General features: G+C 43.2%; 1 protein-coding gene across 1 annotated transcript in view; it reads right to left on the minus strand.

Annotated features, from left to right (window-relative positions):
* Positions 1-784: 784 nt before the first annotated feature.
* The window catches only part of ube2b (ubiquitin-conjugating enzyme E2B (RAD6 homolog)), a 28,044-nt gene continuing 4,076 nt past the window's right edge, over positions 785-24,752 (minus strand). Inside the window, exons 2-6 of the mRNA XM_084320218.1 lie at positions 20,121-20,201; positions 16,430-16,455; positions 11,512-11,601; positions 9,203-9,291; positions 785-1,851 (exon numbers count right to left, since the gene is read on the minus strand). Of these exons, the coding sequence (XP_084176344.1) occupies positions 1,723-1,851; positions 9,203-9,291; positions 11,512-11,601; positions 16,430-16,455; positions 20,121-20,201 (415 nt within the window). The 3' untranslated portion in view covers positions 785-1,722. The remainder of the gene's footprint in view (positions 1,852-9,202; positions 9,292-11,511; positions 11,602-16,429; positions 16,456-20,120; positions 20,202-24,752) is intronic.

The raw sequence follows: 24,752 nt of genomic DNA on the forward strand, positions 1-24,752 counted from the left end.
AAAAATGTGTTTTCTTTTAATTATGTTTATACAGCATAGTTATAAGTATACATAATCTCTCTATTTTCTTTTCTTTTAAAATTCACAAAACTTTATAACATATCCCTTCTCCTTATATGGTGAAATAAACCACTAGCAACAATATGACCATCACTGTCTCAGGAAAAAAAGGAAAAAAGAAGTCAGACTTTATGAAGACCGACTTCAGGGAACTATTTAGCAGTAGCTGTTGGGAGTGAATCATGATTCTCGTCCCACATTGCCTTCAAGATGAGGTGCCATGTACGTTTTAAGAGACGAACACAGTCATGAAGACGACCTAGGGCTTGGGGTTAAACGTCAACCTCTATCTCGAGAGGATCCCCAAGAGCTAGCTCCTGTCCATGAGCACCACCTGCAGGGAGTGACACCAGCCAGTCTTCAGACAACTTCCGTCTTTCAACCAAGGTGCATGAACTGGAAACAACTAGCAAGGCAGAAGAATTCAGCTACTCTTGCAGGACAATGGATGTTGTAAAAGAGTATGATAAAATCAATGTTTTTTTTTTTTTAAAGAACACCCATCAGCCTCCAAGAGTAGCTGAATTCTTCCTCCCTCACACCGACAGTCTTGACGTACAGTGACTGTGCAAATGAGAAAAAAGGTACTTTGAAGTGAGCCGGAGAGAAGTTGTTTTGGCAAAATGTCGGGACAAATTCATCGGTACGTTTAGGTGAACTTGGACAGAATAAAAAGGTGATTCAGACTCTTGTGACATTGTTATATAGGACTCACTCCATGGTGTCATGGGCTCCTGGAGAGATGTGCTGATGTGTTATATAGGACTCACTCCGCTGTGTCATGGGCTCCTGGAGAGATGTGCTGATGTGTTATATAGGACTCACTCCGCTGTGTCATGGGCTCCTGGAGAGATATGCTGATGTGTTATATAGGACTCACTCCGCTGTGTCATGGGCTCCTGGAGAGATGTGCTGATGTGTTATATAGGACTCACTCCGCTGTGTCATGGGCTCCTGGAGAGATGTGCTGATGTGTTATATAGGACTCACTCCGCTGTGTCATGGGCTCCTGGAGAGATGTGCTGATGTGTTATATAGGACTCACTCCGCTGTGTCATGGGCTCCTGGAGAGATGTGCTGATGTGTTATATAGGACTCACTCCGCTGTGTCATGGGCTCCTGGAGAGATGTGCTGATGTGTTATATAGGACTCACTCCGCTGTGTCATGGGCTCCTTGAGAAATATGCTGATGTGCTCATCACCCCCTTTCCCAACAGCTCAGGTACCGGGAGACGTTGCAAAAAATAAAATAAGAAGAAATCGGTAACTAAACACTAACAGCATCAGTCCAACCAAACAACAAAAAAAGATATATTACAAAATTCTGTTAGCAATAACTTATTTCACATCATGCAATAAAAAAAAAATTAAGGACAAGAAACATGAATATCAGATTGATTTTTCTTCTTCTTTTTCCTCAGATGTGTTGGCAAGCAAAGTTAAGTCCATACCAGTTCTCTTTAGTAGTATTTATTATATTTTTCCAGGTGGCACTTGAGTTCTTCTGATGTCGACTGATCGTCTTCTGTTCTTGAGGTAAATGAAAGATTGAAGCACTGGGATGATGAAGAGGTGATCAAAGAGCAATAAGGTGAGAGAGTGAGAGAGAGCGAGAGAGAGAGAGAAGAGGGGGTCCAGGAAGGGGTGCCGGTATGGTGCGTTTAAATGTCCACCCAGCTCTGCTCCACAATGGCAGAAACTCTCTTCTCGTACTCCCTCTTGTTTTCCTGATAAAGCTGAGCGGCCTGGCTGTTGGCTGGGCTGTTGGGGTTGGGCTCATCCAGCAAGGACTGGGGAAAGAGGACAACGCTATAATTACATGTCTGAATTATTTTTCATTTAATTAGATTTATAAATACGAATTATTCAAATAAATAAACAAACAATTGTCCTTTTTAGTTTGTTAGGCTATGTGGTTTTACTCGTTTACCACAACTGTAATGTTTTCTATAGACTAATAAACCTCCAGAGCACCATGTTGTTACCCAATAACTAAACCTTTCAGTGGAAACGTAATGCATCCGTTTTCTACTGAGATAGCATTGCTGTCAGAAAGCAGTGGGACGTGATATCTCCAGTGAGGTTAAGGTAAGGGTTAGGTTTATAAACAGTAAGGTTAACGTAAGGGTTAGGTTTATAAACATCTGTAACTAAACACAAACGGCATCAGTCCAACCAAACAACAAAAAATATATTACAAAATAACTTATTTTGCATCATGCAATAAAGATCCTCAGATGTGTTGGCAAGCAAAGTTAAGTCTATACCAGTTCTCTTTAGTAGTATTTATAATCATTATCATATATTTTTCTAATTTTATTTAAGGTTAAGGAAAGGGTTACGTTTATAAACAGTGAGGTTAAGGTAATGGTTAGGTTTATAAACAGTGAGGTTAACACATTGGACATTTTCACAAATTGAACGATAGATACTCGATGTCAAATGGGCAATAGTTTTATATCCATAGCTATGATATTTAATATAGTTTTAGCCCTGCAAACACCGGCATGTATCCCCATTCATTAAAGCCCTGGCATTCTTGCCACACGGCCCACAGCGACCTCTGGCGCTGAAAGTGTTGAGGGTTAGGTTTATAAACAATGAGGTTAAGGCAAGGGTTAGGTTTATAAACAGTGAGGTTAAGGTTAGAGTTAAGGCAAGGGTTAGGTTTATAAACAATGAGGTTAACACATTGGGCGCCAGACCCGAGATTTCTCGGGTTATCTCGCCAGTGGTCGAGCGCCAAAACCCTGAGATTTCTTGGGTTTTCATCGTTTTTTCTTTTATAAAATGTTTCTATTCTATGCAGTGTCACGGACCTCAGTGTTACCATAGGAAATCATTCTGAGATCCCAAAAGTGCAATACCGGCCGCATTACTGGAAATCGCGATCATACAATTGGAATATTCTTTTTGGGATACCTCCTAGTAAAGGTAAGGACTATATTACATCAATCCTACTTTGATCCAACAATGATTTCACATCGATCCGGCCGATCAACGTATGTAGTATTCAAACGACCCCCCCCCCCCCTTCATGCATTCATGATGAAACATAATACCTATTATATACCTTTGATTTGGAAATAGTAGCGTGTCCAGATGAGCAACGCGAACGATTTTAGCAAAAATCACATATCGCTCCGTAACACATTAGCCAGGATCACTTTGAAATAGGGATGTCCGATATTATCGGCCGATATTGGCATGAAAATGTGATATCGGAAAATATCTATCGGTTTTAAATTTTTTTTTTTTACATTTCTACATTTCTATAACCTTTACTTACCCAGGCAAGCAAGTAAGAACAAATTCTGATTTTACTTATTGTCAAAAGTATGCATAATGTTGTGTTAATTCCACAACAAGAGATATGTAATGTTATACAACGGCATGCAAATTTCTCGATTCTTATTGGCTGAAACAGTCAATTTACACGTATGTATTCTTCACAATTCCACGCTCCTGGTCCCAGGACCCGCCCACAACCGAATTACAATCACTCCGCCGTGCGGATTTTTAGGAAAAAACAAGATGGCGGACAATAATCTTTAACAAATGGATATGTTGATAGCGTCATAACGACTAAATATAAAACGATTCTGTCACGGCGAATGTCTTAGTTCTTTAAACAATGTTGGATGATGTAATTGATGGGTGATGAGTCATTGTGGAACAAAATAAAAATCGCGAGGATTGATTGATTAATTTGCATTATTATTTTTTATTTTTCTTCTCCTTTCTATAGAAGCAACTGGGAAGTGTGCTGTTTTAAGTGAGGGTGGACTGAATGGATATGTTGATAGCGTCATAACGACTAAATGGAAAACTATTCTAATTAATAATTTAGGACTTGCTCCGAGGTCATCAATTGGCACACATGCGATGCATGCATGCAATTCGTATCTGCGATTAACCCATCCCGTCGTCCTTCCCCCCCAAGGGCAGCCGGGAGCAGACAGGCACAACGTGAGCCGCGCCAGGGGACCAATCCAAGTGCTCCTGTCCGTCTTTGTCAAGGACGCCACAGCGTTAGCGATCTTGTTGTTGTGCATGTTTTTCCATTGGGTTTTATCTTATCGGGGGGGAAACCCTTGCGAGCACGGGGAGAACATGCAAACTCCACACAGAAAGGCCTGGGAGATACCCCACCTGGGTAACTGGCACCATGGAAACCTGGTCCCCAAGCGGGATTCGAACCCTGGACCTTCTTGCTGTGAGGCGACAGTGTTAACCACTACACCACCGTGTCACAGCGAATGTCTTAGTTGCTTAAACAATGTTGGATGATGTAATTGATGAGTCATGAGTCATTGTGGAACAAAATAAAAATTGCGCGGATTGATTGATTGATTCATTTGCCTTTATTTTTTTTTACCTACTCTCAAGCAGCTGGGAGGTGCGCTGTTTTAAGTGAGCATGGCCTATTGAATTGATTGATTGATTGATTGCTAATTTTATTACTGTCCGCCTGGTTTCCAACTGGTTAAGTTTAGGCCCTCTTTCGAATTTGGTTAAGGTTAGAGTTTTGTCTTTAGAGCAGGGGGATAGACCACCAGCCCTGGTTCCAAACTCTAACCAACTTCGAAAGAGGGCCTAAACTTAACCAGTTGGAAACAAGGCGGACAGTAATAAAATTAGCAATCAATCAATTCAATAACCCACGCTCACTTAAAACAGCGCACCTCCCAGCTGCTTCTATAGAAAGTAGGTTTAAAAAAAAGAAAGAAAAAAAATGTCCTTTTTAAATTTGTTTTACCTACTTTCTATAGAAGCATCTAAGAATGAAGTTCTATAGAAAGTAAGGCTGAGCCCGAACCCTGTTTTTAGGGTTCGAACGTTCGCCAGGGTTTATCGAACGAACGTTCGAACGTTAGTTTTTTATAAAATTTTTTATAAATTTTTTTTTATTACATTTTTTTTATATATAATTTTTATTTTTTTTGTATTATAGATCCTACGGAGGGCGGCATTGCATAATCTATTGGTGAAAAAACATGTTGTTTACAGTGGTGGCTGTTCATGTAAACATGTAATTAAACAAAGCACTCAGAAGAAAATAAACAAGCTACTGAGTACTGCATCAAAGTTCTTCCTACTTATGATAAACAATAGCCCTTGCACATCGCAGTCACGTAAGGGGCTAGATAAACATAAGGCATTCGTTTTGTGGCATTAACGTTATATAGTTAGTGTTACACGTTCAATAACAGGTATTCACTCTCGGCTCCTTCCACCGTCTACCTCGGAACGGGGGACGGCAGAGAGACAGAGAGACACCGGCGCGGGGGTCCCGCCGGGCTCCCAACACGCCTGCCGCCTCGGCCAGAGTTGTTTCCAACGCAACCATCTCCCGCCATGAAGCTCGCGCTCCGTGGCCGAAAAAGGCTGGTATTCATTAATGATCCTTCCGCAGGTTCACCTATGGAAACCTTGTTACGACTTTTACTTCCTCTGCGGGGAGCTAACGCTACGTTAATGCTTCTCGCAAGCAGATCAATGGCGGCATTGCCGGAAGTAAAAAAAATAATAAACGCTTGCCGATTGGTGGTAACAGCAGAGGCGGGTGCAAGCGGTGTGACGTAATTGGCAGAATTGCCTGTCATTCAATCAAAATTGTTCTATTGCATTGGTTGAGACTAGAGCTCTGGTTGAGTATCCAGCAACAGCCCGGCAGAGACCATACTGGTTGAGCCGAGCGACTCGGGGGACGCGCCGCTTCACATCGCCTCACCGTCGTTGCGCCTGCTTTATTTTTTTTCACCGAACGTTCGAACCCATTAATTAAAGTCCGAATGTCAGCTTAACGAACGAACGTTCGGGCTCAGCCTTAATAGAAAGTAGGTTAAAAACGAAAGAAAAGTTGGATGTGTTAGTTGGTTGGATGTCTTAGTTGAAAGACAGTTGGATGTGTTAGTTTGTTGGATGTCTAGGTGAAAGACAGTTGGATGTGTTAGTTTGTTGGATGTCTTAGTTGAGAAACAGTTGGATGTGTTAGTTTGCTGGATGTCTTACTGAGAACCGTTGGATGCACTTTGGATCTGCTTCCACATGGAGGCAACTTCTCTTTTTTGTTGTTGTGGGAACTACTTTTTCTGGCGGATGGTTTTTTCAATAAATCTTCGATTAATGTGTGTTTATTGTATAGCAATAAGGTTGGATGAATGTGGCAGTTGTATAAAAGCATTACACCACTCCTGCGCGTGATGTAATGCTTAATTAATTACCTGAAATGATTCTGTTTTTTGGGGGGGGGGGGGAAACCCTGCATATATCGGTATCGGAAATTAAGAGTTGGACAATATCGGTATCAGTAAAAAAGCCAATATCGAGCATCCCTACTCTGAAACTATACAATATTCACCACCGTATAACACGCGAACATATACATGACATTTTTTATTCTTTTTCACATGTTGAACGAGTGATGGTTACTGTCAAATAAGCCATAGTATTGTCTTCATAGCTATAATATAGAATATAGATATAGCCCTGCAAACACCGCGACGCACAGTGAAAATCCCTATCTTTTACAGCGGTGGCACACTGAGTACAAGGAAAGCTAACATGGGCGGCTGGGTGGCGCAGCAGACATTGCGCTCGTCACAAACACAAGAGACACCGGTATCGAATCCGGCTGTCAGCGTTGCCTCCGGCTTGGGCCGGCTGTCATACTGACTCATTTGGCAGAGTCAGCGGGAGGAGATTCGATGGGTGGTAGTCTGGTCGTTGTAAACAGCGACTCCTACAGGTCGGTCAGGGCGCCTGCACAGCAAAGACAGGAAAATGGCGGGGGCAGTGTGAGCCTCCTACACGTTACTCCTCGCCAATGAGAGTCCGCACTGGCAGGTGAAAAGATGCGACTGGCTGCCTCCACATGTATCGGAGGAGACATGTGATGGGCTTCTATCCTCCCTACGACCGACCAGTGGGGGGCACATGCGAGCAACGATCAGGACAGGGGAGGGAGAATTGGCACGAGAGGTAAAATTGGGATGGGAGAAAAATCACAGAAAAAGGAGGAGAAAAAGTAGGGGAAAAAAAAGGATGGCTAACACGGCTGGCGTTCAAAGTGTTAACTCACTGGAGGCCAAACCTGAGATAGTCCGGGTTAACTCGCCATGCTCTGGGCGCCAAACCCGAGAAATCTCGGGTTTTAATCCATATTTCTTTTATTAGCGATATCCATTCATTTTTCATCCATCCAGCCTGACGTTATCATTGGGAATGGGTCTGAGCATGCAAAGGGCAAAATACCGCCTATCGTCTCTCGGATGGTATTGCACATCATTGGATTGGATTGGCTGGGACTGTGCATCAAAAAAATAAGTCCGGTCCAGGTTTGACTTCTCGGGCATGCAGTATCATTATAACAGATGGACTGAGGACACTCAGAGCAGTTGGATATACCCGTTTTGGATATGTAACGTTGGATCAATAAACAAGCTCAATATTTGGAATGGCGATCAGGAATTGGATTCATCTTTTTGCATGACATCAGATGTGAGGTAAGGCCTTTATGTTACGAATCTTGGGGTAATCAGATGTTCCTATCACCGCCATCGGAGCGTGTGTGTGTGTGTGTGTGTGTGTGAGGTTCGTGCCGACCAAAGTACGGAGAAGCGATTTTTCAGACCCCGCTTCTCTTTGTGCATGAGGACACATACTATCGATAATCTAGCCTTTATTTGAAAACGATTCATAAATCAAGCGACAAATGGCACGATTTCTAAGGAAATACATTTAAGCTCGATTTGCTGGAGTTTATTGAGATGAGACAGAACGCCCTAGAAATATATTGATATTCATCACGGTATAAAATGGAAATGTATGTATGAAAAAATTATCTGTTTCGTGCATGTTGACTGGAAGCAACTCATTGACGATCACTGTGTTATTTAGATCTATTGCTATTAGGGCTGACCCCTATTAATCGACTAATCGGTCGAAAGGAGCCGTAGTCGACTGCCAACCTCTTAGTCGAATACAAAAAAAAGAGAAAAAAAATATTCCAAAAGAAAAGAGGCATAGAAGCGTGGCTAACGCTAATGGCACGCATACCAGAGGCTAACTGCCTACGAAAACAGGCACAGAGGCACTGAAAGAGGATTTCACCAATCTAATGAACACACTAGACTAGACAAATATCAAGATGTATCCATCAGTGGACCAATTGCATGCTTTTGCAGAGGACAAGAAGCCTTCAGTCGACTCCTTCAGACATTAAGCACCCCCCACAGCCCAAATGGAATGATAATAAAAATAATTATTATACCTTTTTATTATTATTATTATTATTTATTATTTTTTTGTCAACTAACAGCAAATTTTGGCCAATCATAGTCGACTATCCAAATCCTTAGTCAGGGACAGCCCTAATTGCTATTATATTTGATATGTTTTAAGCACTCGCAAATAAGTCCTATTCTCCATTGGCTAAAGCGTTGGCACCGAAGGGCCATCAGCAGAGGGCGCTGTTGGCCCTGAATGAGTTAAGGTAAGGGTTAGGTTTATATATATATTTTTTTCCCTTTTCTCCCCAATTTAGTCATTGTGCCAATTCCCCATGTGTGCCACGGTCCTGGTTGTTGCGCTCCCATCTGTCTGTCTGGGGAGGGTGTAAATGGACTGCAATGTATGCCTTACATTCACTCACACATTCACACACAGACAGCAGAGGCAACCATTCGTTCAAGGTGCCAACCTGCTCATCGGGAGCAGTTAGGGGTTAAATGTCTTGCTCAAAGACACTCCGACATGCTGATGGGAGGAGCCGGAATCGAACAGGAACCTTTCGATGACCAGACGACCGCTCTATCTCCTGAGCCACTGTCGCCCCTAGACTACCACATGCCTCCTCTGATACATGTCAAGTCGCCAGCCACTTCTTTTCACCCGACAGATCCCCTTACTGCTGAACAGGCGCCCTAATCGACCAGTAGGAGTCACTGTTGCAACGACCAGGACTCATACCCCACTGGCTTCCCACTCGTGAACACTGGCAATTGCATTTGTAGGGACGACTGACCAAGACGGAGGTACCGCTGCCGGGAATTTAACCACCTTTTATTTTGAAATAATCAACAGTTCCCACCTCCGATCATACAGAACGTTGTACTTGTGTAAGAAAGATCAACCAACCTGGATAGAGGTCAGAATGGACGAAACATCATACGTGGGGCTCCAGCGATTCTGAAGTATGTCTAAACATATACTCCCATCTGCATAAACTGGAAGACAAAGGAAGAGATAAACGCAGTTCAAACATATGAAGCATTCCAATATGAAATACCTAGAAAGTGTTCTTTTTGTGTGTGTTGTACTGAACATCACTCACACAAAACATACATGTAAAGAACACAGATTTTCTGTCATCATCATTAGCAAGTTGTGTACTTTCACACGTTCATTACGAATCAATATATTGCCTTATTTGCCTCCTCACAGTGTAACAGTGGCATCACCAACACCTTGTCAATATTGTCCTATATCACAACGACATTTCTATGTTAAACAGAACGTGAGATGGACAGGAGCCGTACTGAAATGACTGTATTACCACATTTACAGTGTTATCTTCATTTTAGTCAAGTGTAAAATCAACAGATAATCATATCTAAACATTGACTTGTAATGAATCAGCCTCTGCAGTACCTAAAGATAACACAACTCACACTCCTGCGAGAGTTGGACGACGTTCCACTGTTAAAACTGTCAAACATCTAACCGGTGCTACTTACACTAGTATTATTGTCCCTTAACATATTAAATAATAATAAATACAATTATATGAATTGCTCCCCCAATCTTTTTTTGTCTACTTTATAAATAAGAACCAAACATGTGTTAATCATTTTACTTCACAGCGTCTGTGCAGCCATGTTTTACTGTTAGTCTGGGGAGGATGTAGACTCACATGCTGCCCTACTGTCAGTCTGGGGGGGGGGGGGGGGGGGGGTTGTAGACTACCACATGCTGCCCTACGTCAGTCTGGGGAGGGTGTAGACTACCACATGCTGCCCTACTGTTGGTCTGAGGAGGGTGTAGACTACCACATGCTGCCCTACTGTCGGTCTGGGGAGGGTGTGTAGACTACCACATGCTGCCCTACTGTCGGTCTGGGGAGGGTGTAGACTACCACATGCTGCCCTACTGTCGGTCTGGGGAGGGTGTAGACTACCACATGCTGCCCTACTGTCTGTCTGGGGAGGGTGTGTAGACTAGCACATGCTTCCTCCGTGTAATCACCAGCCACTTCTTTTCACCCGACAGCGAGGAGTTTCACTGTGAGAACGTAACACGTGCAGATATTCACGCTATTTCCCCCAGATCCCCTCCCTGCTGACCCGGTGCCCCAACCAACCAGTAGGAGTTGCTGTTTGCAACAACCAGGACTCATACCACACCAGCTTCCCACCCGTGAACACTGCCAATTGTGTTCATAGAGACGACTGACTAAATCGGAGGTACCCCGGGTCTCTGCGGTGGCAGACAATATTTGGTTATTTACTGCATTTTCAATTTCATTTTCAAAAAACATTCTGACCTAAGACCCCCCCCCCCCCCCCTTCCGAGAGATGTTCTGTTGACATGGCACATGACCTCCTGATCACTACCTCCTGATACGGCCAATCAGCTGATGCTCATCATGTCTGTCGCAAGACCAACACAACATGTTTGTCATTATAAATAGATAAAAAAAAATTGTAGGCTACTTCTCTCTCTATTTTTTCAATATATTGGGGATTATTGGCGTTACCAGGATCACATACTGTCAATAGTTTAATTTAAGAAATAAATGTATATATGTATCTTTTACAGAATGTTTGGAATGCACATTTTCCCTCCATGTTGGAGAACACAATAGCTATGTGCTAAACAAAACAACAGTTGCTATGTGTTGCTATGTGTAATAATTTTGGTGTCTTTATTAACAATAAACAAGTAATAAACAAGTCACAGTGGAACAATAATATATAATGTTTTTCTAGTGGTTTACCTACTCTACCACTGCAAAACATTTTTACAATTACTTAGTACTACATAGTACTTATGGATACTGATATTATTTATTTGATGTTGTTTTCAATGTTAAGAAAGTAGAATTATTGATAAATTATATAATTTAAGTATTAATTAATGTTCCCACTTGGAAGTGGTGGATAGGGGTAGGGCATGATAAGCTTAGGCGTCTTCCTACTCCTTTTCGAACAGTGATATGTATATATATATATATTTTTTTTTTTTTTTTTTTTTTTGTATCCGTGCAAGGCCTCTACTGAACACCTCAAACAGAGAACCATATAACTCAGTTTTAAGAATAGAATTATTATTATCATCATGGTAAGTTGGAGTGTTCATTCATGGTTAAAAGCACTTTCTGGAGATGGATCACATCCACACTCCCAGGTTGAGACTTATAAGGCTGGGGGAAGGGGGGTTCATCTTACCATTGGGGTGAAACATTCTGGAGACAAAGCGAACCGTGGGAGGCTTGTTTGGGTACTCTTCTGAAAATTCTATCACAAGCTTAAAAGTTCCTGCAGAGAAATGGAGAGAGGGAGAGGAGTAGGGGTTAGAACAGTGTGAGGGGGGTGTAGAGAGAGAGAGAAGCCCCTTTTACACCGTCTCATGGGAATGTTGTTATTCCGCCTCGCCGTTCTGTATGAAAGGTACGGACATAGAATGGGGGGGCTTGTTGTTCCGGCATTAAGCCAGCAGCGGAGGTACTAGTGACAAAGAGGGCCAGGTGTCTGTGGAAAAGGGACATGCGTCTGTGGAAAAGGGACATGAGTCTGTGGAATAAGGACAGGCGTCTGTGGAAAAGGGACATGCGTCTGTGGAAAAGGGACATGAGTCTGTGGAAAAGGGACATGCGTCTGTGGAAAAGGGACATGCGTCTGTGGAAAAGGGACATGCGTCTGTGGAATAAGGACATGCGTCTGTGTAAAAGGGACAGGCGTCTGTGGAAAAGGGACATGCGTCTGTGGAAAAGGGACATGCGTCTGTGGAATAAGGACATGCGTCTGTGTAAAAGGGACATGCGTCTGTGTAAAAGGGACATGCGTCTGTGGAAAAAGGACAGGTGTCTGTGGAAAAGGGATAGGCGTCTGTGGAAAAAGGACATGCGTCTGTGGAAAAGGGACATGCGTCTGTGGAAAAGGGACATGCGTCTGTGGAAAAGGGACAGGCGTCTGTGGAAAAGGGACAGGCGTCTGTGGAAAAGGGACAGGCGTCTGTGGAAAAGGGACAGGCGTCTGTGGAAAAGGGACAGGCATCTGTGGAATAAGGAAATGCGTCTGTGGAAAAGGGACATGAGTCTGTGGAAAAGGGACAGGCATCTGTGGAATAAGGACATGCGTCTGTGGAAAAGGGACATGAGTCTGTGGAAAAGGGACATGCGTCTGGAAAAGGGACATGCGTCTGTGGAAAAGGGACATGCGTCTGGAAAAGGGACATGCGTCTGTGGAAAAAGGACATGCGTCTGTGGAAAAGGGACATGCGTCTGTGGAAAAGGGACAGGCGTCTGTGGAAAAGGGACAGGCGTCTGTGGAAAAGGGACAGGCATCTGTGGAAAAGGGACAGGCATCTGTGGAATAAGGAAATGCGTCTGTGGAAAAGGGACATGAGTCTGTGGAAAAGGGACAGGCATCTGTGGAATAAGGACATGCGTCTGTGGAAAAGGGACATGAGTCTGTGGAAAAGGGACATGCGTCTGGAAAAGGGACATGCGTCTGTGGAAAAGGGACATGCGTCTGGAAAAGGGACATGCGTCTGTGGAAAAGGGACAGGCATCTGTGGAAAAGGGACAGGCGTCTGTGGAAAAGGGACAGGCGTCTGTGGAAAACGGACAGGCATCTGTGGAATAAGGACATGTGTCTGTGGAAAAGGGACAGGCTTCTGTGGAAAAGGGACAGGCGTCTGTGGAAAAGGGACAGGCATCTGTGGAATAAGGACATGAGTCTGTGGAAAAGGGACATGAGTCTGTGGAAAAGGGACAGGCATCTGTGGAATAAGGACATGCGTCTGTGGAAAAGGGACATGAGTCTGTGGAAAAGGGACATGCGTCTGGAAAAGGGACATGAGTCTGTGGAAAAAGGGACAGGTGTCTGTGGAAAAGGGACAGGCATCTGTGGAAAAGGGACATGCGTCTGTGGAAAAAGGGACAGGTGTCTGTGGAAAAGGGACAGGCATCTGTGGAAAAGGGACAGGCATCTGTGGAAAAGGGACAGGCATCTGTGGAAAAAGGACAGGTGTCTGTGGAAAAGGGACAGGCATCTGTGGAAAAGGGACAGGCATCTGTGGAAAAAGGACAGGTGTCTGTGGAAAAGGGACAGGACAGGGTTGTGATGTTCTGACGATGACCCGCTACCGGGGGACAACAGTTAGCAGCTAACCTACAGCAAGACAGACGCTACAGTCCAACATGGATTGGGGAGACGGCGAGGAGGTCTGGGAGCTCTTTTCTGGGAGATCAGCCACGATATAATGTGCTTGGCTGGCAAAAGCACCTCGACGCTCAGTTCACCTGCCGGACGAAAGCTTCCTGTGTGCGCGTTACACGACACCGACGATGTTGTGTTTACACACCACTGATTCTGGAAGCCAACATGCCGTCTAAGATCACACGCGGGGGCGGCATTAGAGAGTGAGAGAGAGAGAGAGAGAGAGAGAGAGAGAGAGAGAGAGAGAAAGAGAGAAAGAGAGAAAGAGAGAGAAGAGAGAAAGAGAGAGAGAGAGAGAGAGAGAGAGAGAGAGAGAGAGAGAGAGAGAGAGAGAGAGAGAGAGAGAGAGAGAGAGAGAGAGAGAGAGAGAGAGAGAGAGAGAGAGAGAGACAACACAACAGCATTTTGCATGGTGGTGGGGCAGACATGAGGGGGCTGAGCCCAAACGTTCGAACCTTCGTTCGTTACGTTGGCATTCAAATTCTAAATCAACATTAGAATTTTTTATTTTTAATAAAAAATAATAAAAAAATTTATTTAAATTGTTTTCCTATTCATTCCGTTTAAACCAATGGGGTTTTTCTTCACAGTTGCAGATAAAGATTAGGCTACACTAATATTTCTAGTATTAAAACTGATGAGTTATATTCATTAAAGAAAGTTGATTTAATTGATTTAGTTGGGCTGGGGCTGGAAAGTTGATTTAATAAAAAAAATGTAATCAGATGAATCACTTTATTCAAATTGAGGATTTAGTTTAAGGATGAAATAAAAAATAAAAAAAACATCCGTTCGAAAAACCCTGACGAAGTTCGAATCCCAAAAACAGGCTTCGGGGACAGCCTTAGAGGGGGGCAAGAAAGTAAGAGAGAGAGAGCGAGCAAGAAGAGAGCAAGAGAAACAATTAACGTTACTAAAAATACAGTGGGTTCCTGCTGAAAGAGAGCTAATCCTCTACGGAGGCAGAAATGTCAACCCTGCTGCTAACGGAGAGAGGAGAGATGACTAATGGGCAGGGAGGGACGGACCGGGGCTAAGAAAATTACCCTGGACCTTTTGAACCAGACCCAGCCCGCGGACACTCCACCACCTCACCCCATCGACACACATGCAAACACACCAGCCCTTAAAACACCACCACTTATAAACATAATGGATGAATACTTGCCAGTGGTACTCAGACTTGGCCAACTCAGGAGCACTGACATTGACAAAAATATTTTATTATTGCCATTAATGATTTCCCCAGGCAATTCAAATGCCTTAAGTGTCTCTGTAGCAGCCTAGGCTACAGACAGCCCATCAGCACAAAGTCCATTCATGCTGTGAAGTCCAAAACAACTGCAGTAAAGTCTATACGTATAAATATAATAATGCAGTAGAGGCTACAGGCTACAGTTAGATTCTCCCTCCCCAGGTGGCAGAGCAGGAGGGAGAGACAGAGGGACAGAACACACATAGAGGGAGAGAGAGGGGTAGCGGTAGAGAGACACATACAGATGGAGAGAGAGAGAGAGAGAGAGAGAGAGAGAGAGAGGGGTAGCGATAGAGAGACACATACAGATGGAGAGAGAGGGGTAGCGATAGAGAGACATACAGATGGAGAGAGAGGAGAGAGGGGGTAGCGATAGAGAGACACATACAGATGGAGAGAGAGACAGACGCTACAGAGACAGACACACACTCAGTTCTCTAGGTGGGAGAACACAAGAGTGAGAGAGAGAGAGAGAGAGAGAGAGAGAGAGAGAGAAAGAGAGAGAGAGAAAGAGAGAGAGAGAGAGAGAGAGAGAGAGAGAGAGAGAGAGAGAGAGAGAGAGAGAGAGAGAGAGAGAGAGAGAGAGAAAGAGCTAATAAACATTTTAAATAATTTTAATAAACTTGTCAACACTGCTTTATTTCCGGTTTTGGCTGCCTGATGCGCCTGCGCTGTGATCAGAGACAGACTTAATTGTGAGATTTTTCAATGGTCGTAGAAGAGACTGTGTATTCGCGGAGCACGTTAGCTCGTCCAACGATGTTGCCGTGATTTACAGTCCTGAAAGGGGCCACCTGGAAACTGTGATCTGAAGGGGCTGTTCAGTTCGGTTTTCCTGTTATTTCGCCTGTTTCAGGAAAGTCAGTAGGCCTGGTTACTCACCGTTTTGAATGTCCTGTAGCCTACTCTTCTTCACACTTGCGTTTTTACAATTTATTTTTGTCATTTTGCTTCATGTTAGCTTTCCACTGATGCGACGTGCAGAGAGCGTGCAGCCCGAGATCGTTCAGAGGGGAGGGGAGGGGAGGGAGCGTCAGATTTTCATAGTCAGCGGTTGTAACAAAAAATTTAGTTTTAATGGATTATCACTACTGGAAAATGTCTTTGACAAAATCTTTTGAAATAGCTACCGGTTTAAAAACAAGACAGATCTAAATTGGAGACTACTTAAAAAGAGCCGCAACATGATCATGGCCAGGAGGACGCGGGCTGGTGCAGAATCAAAGTGGGCCCGACGGCTCTTGCTTTTGTATCAAGGGATTAGTCCCGCTGCTCCTGATGGCCTGTCTGCTGTTAGGAGAAAACTGTGTGAACCGCTGACTCAGCACTTCTGACGCCACACTCCAGTCATAATTACAGAAACAGAGAGAGAGAGGGGGGGGGGGGGATAGAGGGAGAGAGAGAGGGAGGGAGAGAGAGATAGGGAGGGAAAGGGAAGGAGGGGGAGTGAGAAAGATAGAGGGAAGGAGAGAGGAAGTGGGAGAGAGAGAGAAAGGAAGACAGAGAGAATGTGTGTGTTTGCCCTTCGTTTTTTTTAGATTGATCATACTTGTACTTCCGCAGCATAATATTAGCTAAAGTGTTTTCAGTGACTTGATTCAATTATAACAAACACTCTCCCACAGCAACCCTGCACTTTATGAAGCCAAGTCAATCCGAACAACTTACCATCTTCAAATGGTGTTCCCACAGGTCTAAGAGAGAGAGAAAGAGAAAGAGAAAGAGAGAGAGAGAGAATTAGCTCGCCTCCTACCAATAAAGTCATGACTACTTGAAAACACAACAACAGTGACAAATCCTTTCCCGATAAGAGTCCGGGTCTGTTGTCTGGAGGGAACCCTCCACAGAGCCGTGCGGAAGGAAGGAACCAGTTCAAACGCATGCTTTTCAGGCTGCATTCTTGACCCTCGGGCAGCGCCTCCTCCCCACTTCCAATTAGCAGAATAACTTCCTACATGCAGTGGCAACTAGTCCTTCACAGCCCAGCAGCTCTGTCACTATTTACATATTCCTGCTGCGCTGTCCTCCTCCTCCTCCATCTCCTCCTCTTCCTACTTCCTGTAACCCTGCAGTGAGATCATTTTATTATAATACTTTTACTACTATATATAGTAAGATTATTTATAGGACAGGAGTATGTACCTAGCAGCACGCATGTCTTTTATGGTGTGGGAGTAAACTGGAGTATCTACAGGAAACCCACGTGAACATAACATGTGGAAAGAGCATGGTTTCTTAAACTCACGTGAACATAACATGAGGAAAGAGCATGGTTTCTTAAACCCACGTGAACATAACATGAGGAAAGAGCATGGTTTCTTAAACCCACGTGAACATAACATGAGGAAAGAGCATGGTTTCTTAAACTCATGTGAACATAACATGTAGAAAGAGCATGGTTTCCTAAACCCACGTGAACATAACATGTGGAAAGAGCATGGTTTCTTAAACCCACGTGAACATAACATGAGGAAAGAGCATGGTTTCTTAAACCCACGTGAACATAACATGAGGAAAGAGCATGGTTTCTTAAACCCACATGAACACATGTGGAAAGAGCATGGTTTCTTAAACTCACGTGAACATAACATGAGGAAAGAGCATGGTTTCTTAAACTCACTTGAACATAACATGTAGAAAGAACATGGCTTCTTAAACCCACGTGAACATAACATGCTTGAGGTGTACTGTGTGTCATCAAGCACAACAATAATAATAATAATACATTTATTTTATATAGCGCCTTACATTAGGTATCTCAACAGCATCTTACTATGAATTTACTATTGACCATACCATAGTCAAAGTATTTTCCCTATCAATTACAAGCCAGCGCCGCGGTCTGATTTCTCAGCCCTGCTAGCTCTCTGAGGGGTTTAGCTTAGTGGGACATCTTGTTTTAATGCTTTGGTGACGTTGAAACGAGAGCTGTCGTCAACCACTTGAAATTCTTTAGTTTGCATCCAAGCCTTTCCTTATTCATTCGCCTCAAACGTGAATATCCAAATACAACTATTTTCCTTTTCAATCAAAATCAGTCAAGACCATAATTCAGAATCGATATGTTGGGTCTCTGTCTAAAATACTCCCACACTTTAGATGATTGTGGACATGGTTTCTTTAGTTGCAGCTGCTCCAGTAAACAGTTTACATTCTTTGACCAGGCGCAGCCATTATAGTATTTATTAGTACAAATCGATGTATTTCCATAATCGATGATGTTGATTGTGACGGTGAGTCACCACAGCCCTGCTTAGGACTCTCTCAGTCCATTCCTTACCTCCCTTCATCCTCTCTTTTCATAGTAAACCTGGCTTAGGACTCTGTCCCTTCCTTACCTCCCTTCATCCTCTCTTTTCATAGTAGCATCCTATAAATATCTGGGCATATGGATTGATGAAAAGATGGCCTTTGATGTTCATATTGGGAACTTACTGAGAAAACTTAGACCTAAACTGGGCTTTTTCTTCCGGTTAAAGAAATGTTTCCCGTCTGAAGCCAGGAAGAGAATTGTGCAGAGTTCCTTTCTGCCTGTATTAGACTATGGCGATGTAATCTATATGCATGCTCCTTCCTCCCTGCTTAAAAAGCTGTATTCTGCGTACCATACTGCCATACGTTTTGTAATGGGTGCAGGCTCTCGCACCCACCACTGCACTTTGTATCAGTCATTAGGATGGTCCTCTCTGTACCAAAGAAGACAATCACACATGTTGATTTTTATCCTTAAGTCATTGCTAGGTAAGCTGCCCTTATATATCTCCAGACTTCTGTCCTTTTATACTTGCTTTTTTAATACCAGACGAGCAGCAAATGGGATGCTTTTAAATGTTCCTTTGATGCAGTCAGAGCTTGGTAAAGCTGCATTCTCCCACTATGCTCCCTTTTTATGGAATACGTTGCAAGTAAAACTTTGTCTACAGGCACTTCCTACTGTGAATGCTTTTAAAGGTATGCTACGATTGGCCCTTTATGAAACATGTAACTGTTTTACCTGATGCTATTGTTGATGTGATTATGCTCCTTGCCACTGCACAAATGACCTTCTGTATTTATATTTGAATTGTATGTTTTTTGTTTAATGCCCTGTTTTATGTTGAAACTTGTTGTGTGCCGTGTTGGTCAGGACTCCCTGGAAGAAGAGATCTTGTATCTCAATGGGACATTCCTGGATAAATAAAGGATAAAAAAAAAAAAAAAAGTAAACCTGGACTCTCATTCCCTTCCTCCCTTCATCCTCTCTTTTCATAGTAAACCTGGCTTAGGACTCTCATTCCCTTCCTCCCTTCATCCTATCTTTTCATAGTAAACCTGGCTTAGGACTCTCTCAGTCCCTTCCCTACCTCCCTTCATCTTCTCTGCCTTGAACCATTCTGTCTCTCCTGGACCCGTATGTATCACACTTCTAAGAGCAGCAGTACTGATCTAGGATCACTGCTCGGGTCACGTGACCCCATACACCTCATGACCTATTGGGCCATCTAGTTTCAGATCAGCACTCCACAATACTTTAGTTACGTTTTAAGTTTCTTTTCTTTCTTCTTACTACATAGCGTGAGGAAAAACCCAAACCTACAGTGCACTTCTTCCACTGAGACGCATGGTTCATCTAACAAACACCAGATGTAGCTTGTATCCATCCAAGTCGTAGAGACCTCCACTGTTGTCAAAACAAGGGTAAAAACAAGTCACAGGACCGTACTGTTGCTTTCTTCAGCATAATTCATCATTGTGATGAACATGGTTTGCACTTTCCATTGTACTTTTGTGTACATTGCTTTCTTTCCACTCTAGTCTGCCTGAAACCAAACTACTTTACATTACAATCTATCGTCGTCTCTACGTAAGGTAGTTCCGGGAAAAAGTTAAACATTGTTCATCGCAATGATTAATCATACTGACCAAAGCAACAATACGGCTCTGTGACTTGTGTTGACAACAGTGGAGTTCTACGACTTCCAGATACAAGCTATAATGTGGCGTTGGCTGGATGTACATGTAAGAAGAAATGCATTGTTGGTTTTGGTCATTCCATGTGCGAGGCGCTGATCACACAGGCACGGCAATGTCTGTGTAGTTATCCTTCTTCCAGTATGGCTGCCTGTAACCATTGGTAACCACTTTCAAAAGAAAATGCCTAATTCCTGTGCAGTGGTAGAGTAGGTAAAACACTGGAAAAGCACAATATTACTATTCTACTGTGACTTGTTTACAAGATCCAGTAATAATAGTAGCCGTCGTCTCTTCCATTGCCCTGTACAAAAACGACTTCACTACTACAGGTGGTCATGTTGGAAGATGAGGGAGAACCACACACATGTTCTATCGAGGTTCGAGGCACTTCCGCAGACTGACTCACCCGAAAATAACTGCGTTCCAAAGCATGATGTTGTTCTCTGACGGTGCGCCGCTCACACCCGTAGGGGGGTCTTCTTGAAGTCTGTAAAGGAGCGGGGAGAGAGTTTTAATAACACCGTGAACAGCCGCTACTGTTAGTCCATAGGAGAAGCAGAATGTGAACAACACCCAGTGTCCATGACATCAGCAGGCCTATAGGATCCTGTATCTGCCTGACGCTGATTTACAGTATCGGCGCTGGGTCTGCCACAGGGGACCTGTCGCAAACAAGTGTTACAATAACCTCCAAGTTTCTTAAGACTGGCTGCGGTTACACTAGGCCCGGTTTTCGTTTCAGTTTTCAGTTTCAGTTTCGCTTTTCAGAACGCTACGTAATGGCAGGCAAGTTAGACATCGTTTTTGCCTCCTGAGCACAGTGATGTATATACATGTAGTACAATGCCAAAGCAGTAGGTGGCGATGTAGTTCAAACATGAAGGCCATTTTCAACCAATCAGAAAAGTTGAATGTGCCAATACACTTCCTGCTAAAAATCAACAATCCACCATCTTTAAATGCCTCGCGTGAGCCATTTAGCCAACGTAGCATTTATTTTTCAGCAAAGAAAGTGCAATAAACAAAACGGATACATTCACTGTGTGTTCTGCCTCTCATTTGTTGATGAAACAAAACCAACATCAACACAATTTACCACCAAGAGCGGAGAGTTTAGTCTCACAAAAAGATCTCCGATGTTGTTAGCTACATGCTAATGTGAATGGCATTCTCCATGTATATAGTTAGCATCGAGGCTATTAACGTAGTAACGTTAACGCTATTATAAATGGATGAAAACTTTATTCAACAGATTGCAGAATGGGTACAATACAATACGGCTCAATACACACAATTGTTAAGGTTATGCAGACTGTTGTAGTTTTGGACTGGGCTCCTTATAACAATAACTTGACAACACGTTGGTAGCCGCAGCTACTTGGGACAGCTCTGCTGTAAACACTGGAAATAACCGTGCGGGTCTCTACTGCGCATGGGCATTGGGCAGAACGGCTCTGTATCGCGCAGATTACATGGCACCATTGTCGGCGAGTTTCGGCGAGTTTCCAAAACGAAAACACCTTTCCAGCGTTCCCGCTAGGGGAACGCATTTTCCTGCCAAAACTGCGTTTCTTTTTAACTTGGACATGCAAACGTAATCATTCAGCAACAAAAACAAAAACCCCAGTGTAACCATGGCCTTATCAGGGCCCATATTCATCAAGGAGACTGACCTAGGATCAGACTGCTCAGGTCACATGGCCACAATACACCTCACCATGACTGGTCTCAGGTTAGCACTCCCCTGATGATGATAAAAATACATGCATCGCTAGGTATACTCCTGCCGTTGCCCTTGACCAAGTTACTGCCGTTACAATTGGGGTTGGTCCCCGGGCGCTGCACTGTGTGGCTGCCCAGTACTGCTCCTAAATAGTTAGGATGGGTCAAACACAGAGGACGAATCTCCCCAAGGGGATGAATAAGTGTATACATTCTACTTTGAGATGCTTGAGAAACACAGGCCAGGGACACGAAATGGGTCTGTTTTCTGGCAGATTTCCAAGTGACACTAGTAGTAGTATTAGTAGTAGTAGTAATAGTAGCAGCAGTAGTAGTAGTATTAGTAGTGATAATAGTATTAGTAGTAATAATAGTAGTAGTAATAAATAATAGTAGTAGTAATGGTAGTAATAATAGTAGTGTGGTTTAATGAACCAGGGTCCCACAGTGACAACAAATATACCCTATGTTTGTTTCTTTTTAGCGTATAGTAATATAGGTTATAATGACATGGTAATATAGGTTAGGTTATAATAACATGGTAATATAGGCTATAATAACATGGTAATATAGGTTATAATAATATGGTAATATAAGTTATAATACCATGTCAATATTGGTTAGGTTATAATAATATGGTACTATAGGTTATAATAACATGGTACTATAGGTTATAATGACATGGTAATATAGGCTATAATAACATGGTAATATAGGTTATAACATGGTCAAATAGATTATAATAACATACATGGTAATATAGGCTATAATAACAATGGTAATATAGGTTATAATAACATGGTAATTGTAACTGAGGGGTACAATTCCCTGACTGTATTAATCAAGTATTGGTATCATTAAACCACTACCGTGTATGTACATTACTGGCCAATACCGTACACAGGTATATGATGAGAACTTCTCCACAATAACACGGTTTCCACACAAATACTCGTTTAGAATATTTATTACATCAAAAGGGTATTATTACATTACTTTAATTGCGCTTATAAGGCAAAGAATGTGCAGGCAAATCAATAATGAATATTAGTAATTATCTCTGGTACTCAGGGGAGATACTGGAAAGGGGTACTACCGGTTGTAAGCCAGCAGGGGGAGGCAATGCTCTATACAAAGTCAATGAGTCCACGGAGGCGATATCACCCCTGTGTCAGCGGGGAAAGCAGCAGCTGTAATCCTAGGGTGCGCGCCGCAGATGAAGCCGTGGAGTCTCTGCTCCGACAGAGACGGGCTCGAATGATGTCCTCACGGGCAGGTGTAGATCCCACAGTAGCAGCGGGGTAGGCGGTTCTCTGCTCCAGCAGCCACAGTCAAAAGCAATAATCCTGCCGGAAGGTGGCTCTGCAATCACCGGTGTAGGTATCCTCCGTGGTGCACGGTGGTCCACGGTTGAACTTGACGTTACTATCCTTATTAGCACGCGGCAATAAGTGCTCTATGTAGACACACAATTACCCACTTCACGTGGTCTTTGACTCGTAATGAAGGCTTTTACTAGTAGGGAGCGAACGATACGTTAAACAAACGTATTAGGATAACGCGACTCTATCTTGGGGCAATACGAGCCCTACTCTGCACCACACGTTGCGTAGTGGGTGAGGCTTTACTTGGTAGCTGAACTGAACGAGACTGAACTCCAACTCGAACTGAAAGGGAACTGAAAAGAAGGAAGTTCTGTATTCGCTGGTCATATTTATACGTACGGGGGATAAGTAGTGCCGCTCTGCTTTCGGTAGCCGTATTCCTGCGCGGAGCTGGGGCTAGTAAGGGCATGTTCGTCGGCACCATTGAAGTCGGCTCTGGGGGGTAAGTCACTGGCGCCTAGGGGATCGCTTCCAATAGGAGAACGAATATTATGGTCTGTCCTGTACCAGGTAAAGGGATATTCCGTGTATATGTACAAAGAATATACAAGGGATATCAAACGATATACAAATATTATACATGGGATCTCAGGCAATAAATATATATATTCGGTTTAATCTGGCCCTTTGTAACAGTAATAGTTATAATAACATGGTACTATAGGTTATATTACCTGCTCTACTATGGTCCAGAATCCCCAAAAGCTATTTAAGCCTACAATCCCACCCTTTAATAAAAGCTGACTTAATAAAAGCTTAGGGCTATATAACAAGGCCGGCTGATTTTCTGCAAGTGTGTGAGTGCAATAGTGCATGCATGCAATGTTCACAGATCCATCTGTTTTGTGTGTACGTGCGTGTGCGTGTACGTGTGTTAGTATATCCATCTGTAAGTCCCTGGCTGCAGACATTCCCACTGCAATTAACCTCATTTACAGTAATCTGCCATAGCTGTAATGAAATAATTTACTCCACTCTGCATTCTACTCAGTCAGGTCAAACGTCATCCTGGGGGTTCAGGGTAGAGCAGGCCGGGTTCTCCAACTTTTTTATACCAGGACCCCATTTTATTTAGGATTTCTTTTGGGGACCCCACCCTTAATGTATCGCGTAATTTCAACATGGAATTGAGGAATATCAAAATAAAAGCACACGTTGTTGAACTTGATCATGCATATTTATTAGAAAATTGTATTACAGCACTATGTTACAAATATCAATACACATTTATAAAACAAGGCATATTTAGCCCAAATAAAAAATTCGATTTAAATGTTTTACTTGCCAATGCGCTGCACTGTCACCTACCCACGACCCCACTTTGGGTCGCAACCCGTAGTTTGAGAACCGCTGGAGCTTTGATTCTCTGCCTGAACCCCCGACCAGGCTGTAATTTCTACTAATTCCTCCGGGCTCGAATGGGGTCTGCGCCAATTTCTGTAATATATTCGGGCTCAGGCCCAAAACTGCTTGGACAGAACCTACATGAGTTCACGTAGGGTCGGGCCTGATCTCCTGGGCCTTGTCAAAGCTCTAGTTTGGAGAGTCGAATCAATGGCACTATTTTTTATTAATACTATATTTTTTGTATTGGGTCATTGTCTAATATACAGCAGATGTTACAACTTGATGACATCACAGACTCAAGTCCTAGTCCTCTGGCTTCTGTTTTCAGCAGAGTTGTTCCATGTTCGCAAATAGAGACAGGCTTGAGGCTTGTCCTCCACAACAACAATGCTAGTAGTGACCCTTTCATCTCATACAATCTTTTTTTCCGTCCATGTTTTTTGGTTTCATTTTGACACTTCCCTGCTGTCCCACATGGTGAACGTCAATCGTATTTCCATAACTAAGAAGATACTGTGAGCTATAGGAAGGAGCATTGACCTTTTATTTTCTCCCCCATATTGCTACTGTTGAGTGTCAAAACT

The sequence above is a fragment of the Notolepis coatsorum genome, assembly GCF_963971535.1.
Source record: "Notolepis coatsorum genome assembly, chromosome: 8".
Classification (NCBI taxonomy): domain Eukaryota; kingdom Metazoa; phylum Chordata; class Actinopteri; order Aulopiformes; family Paralepididae; genus Notolepis; species Notolepis coatsorum.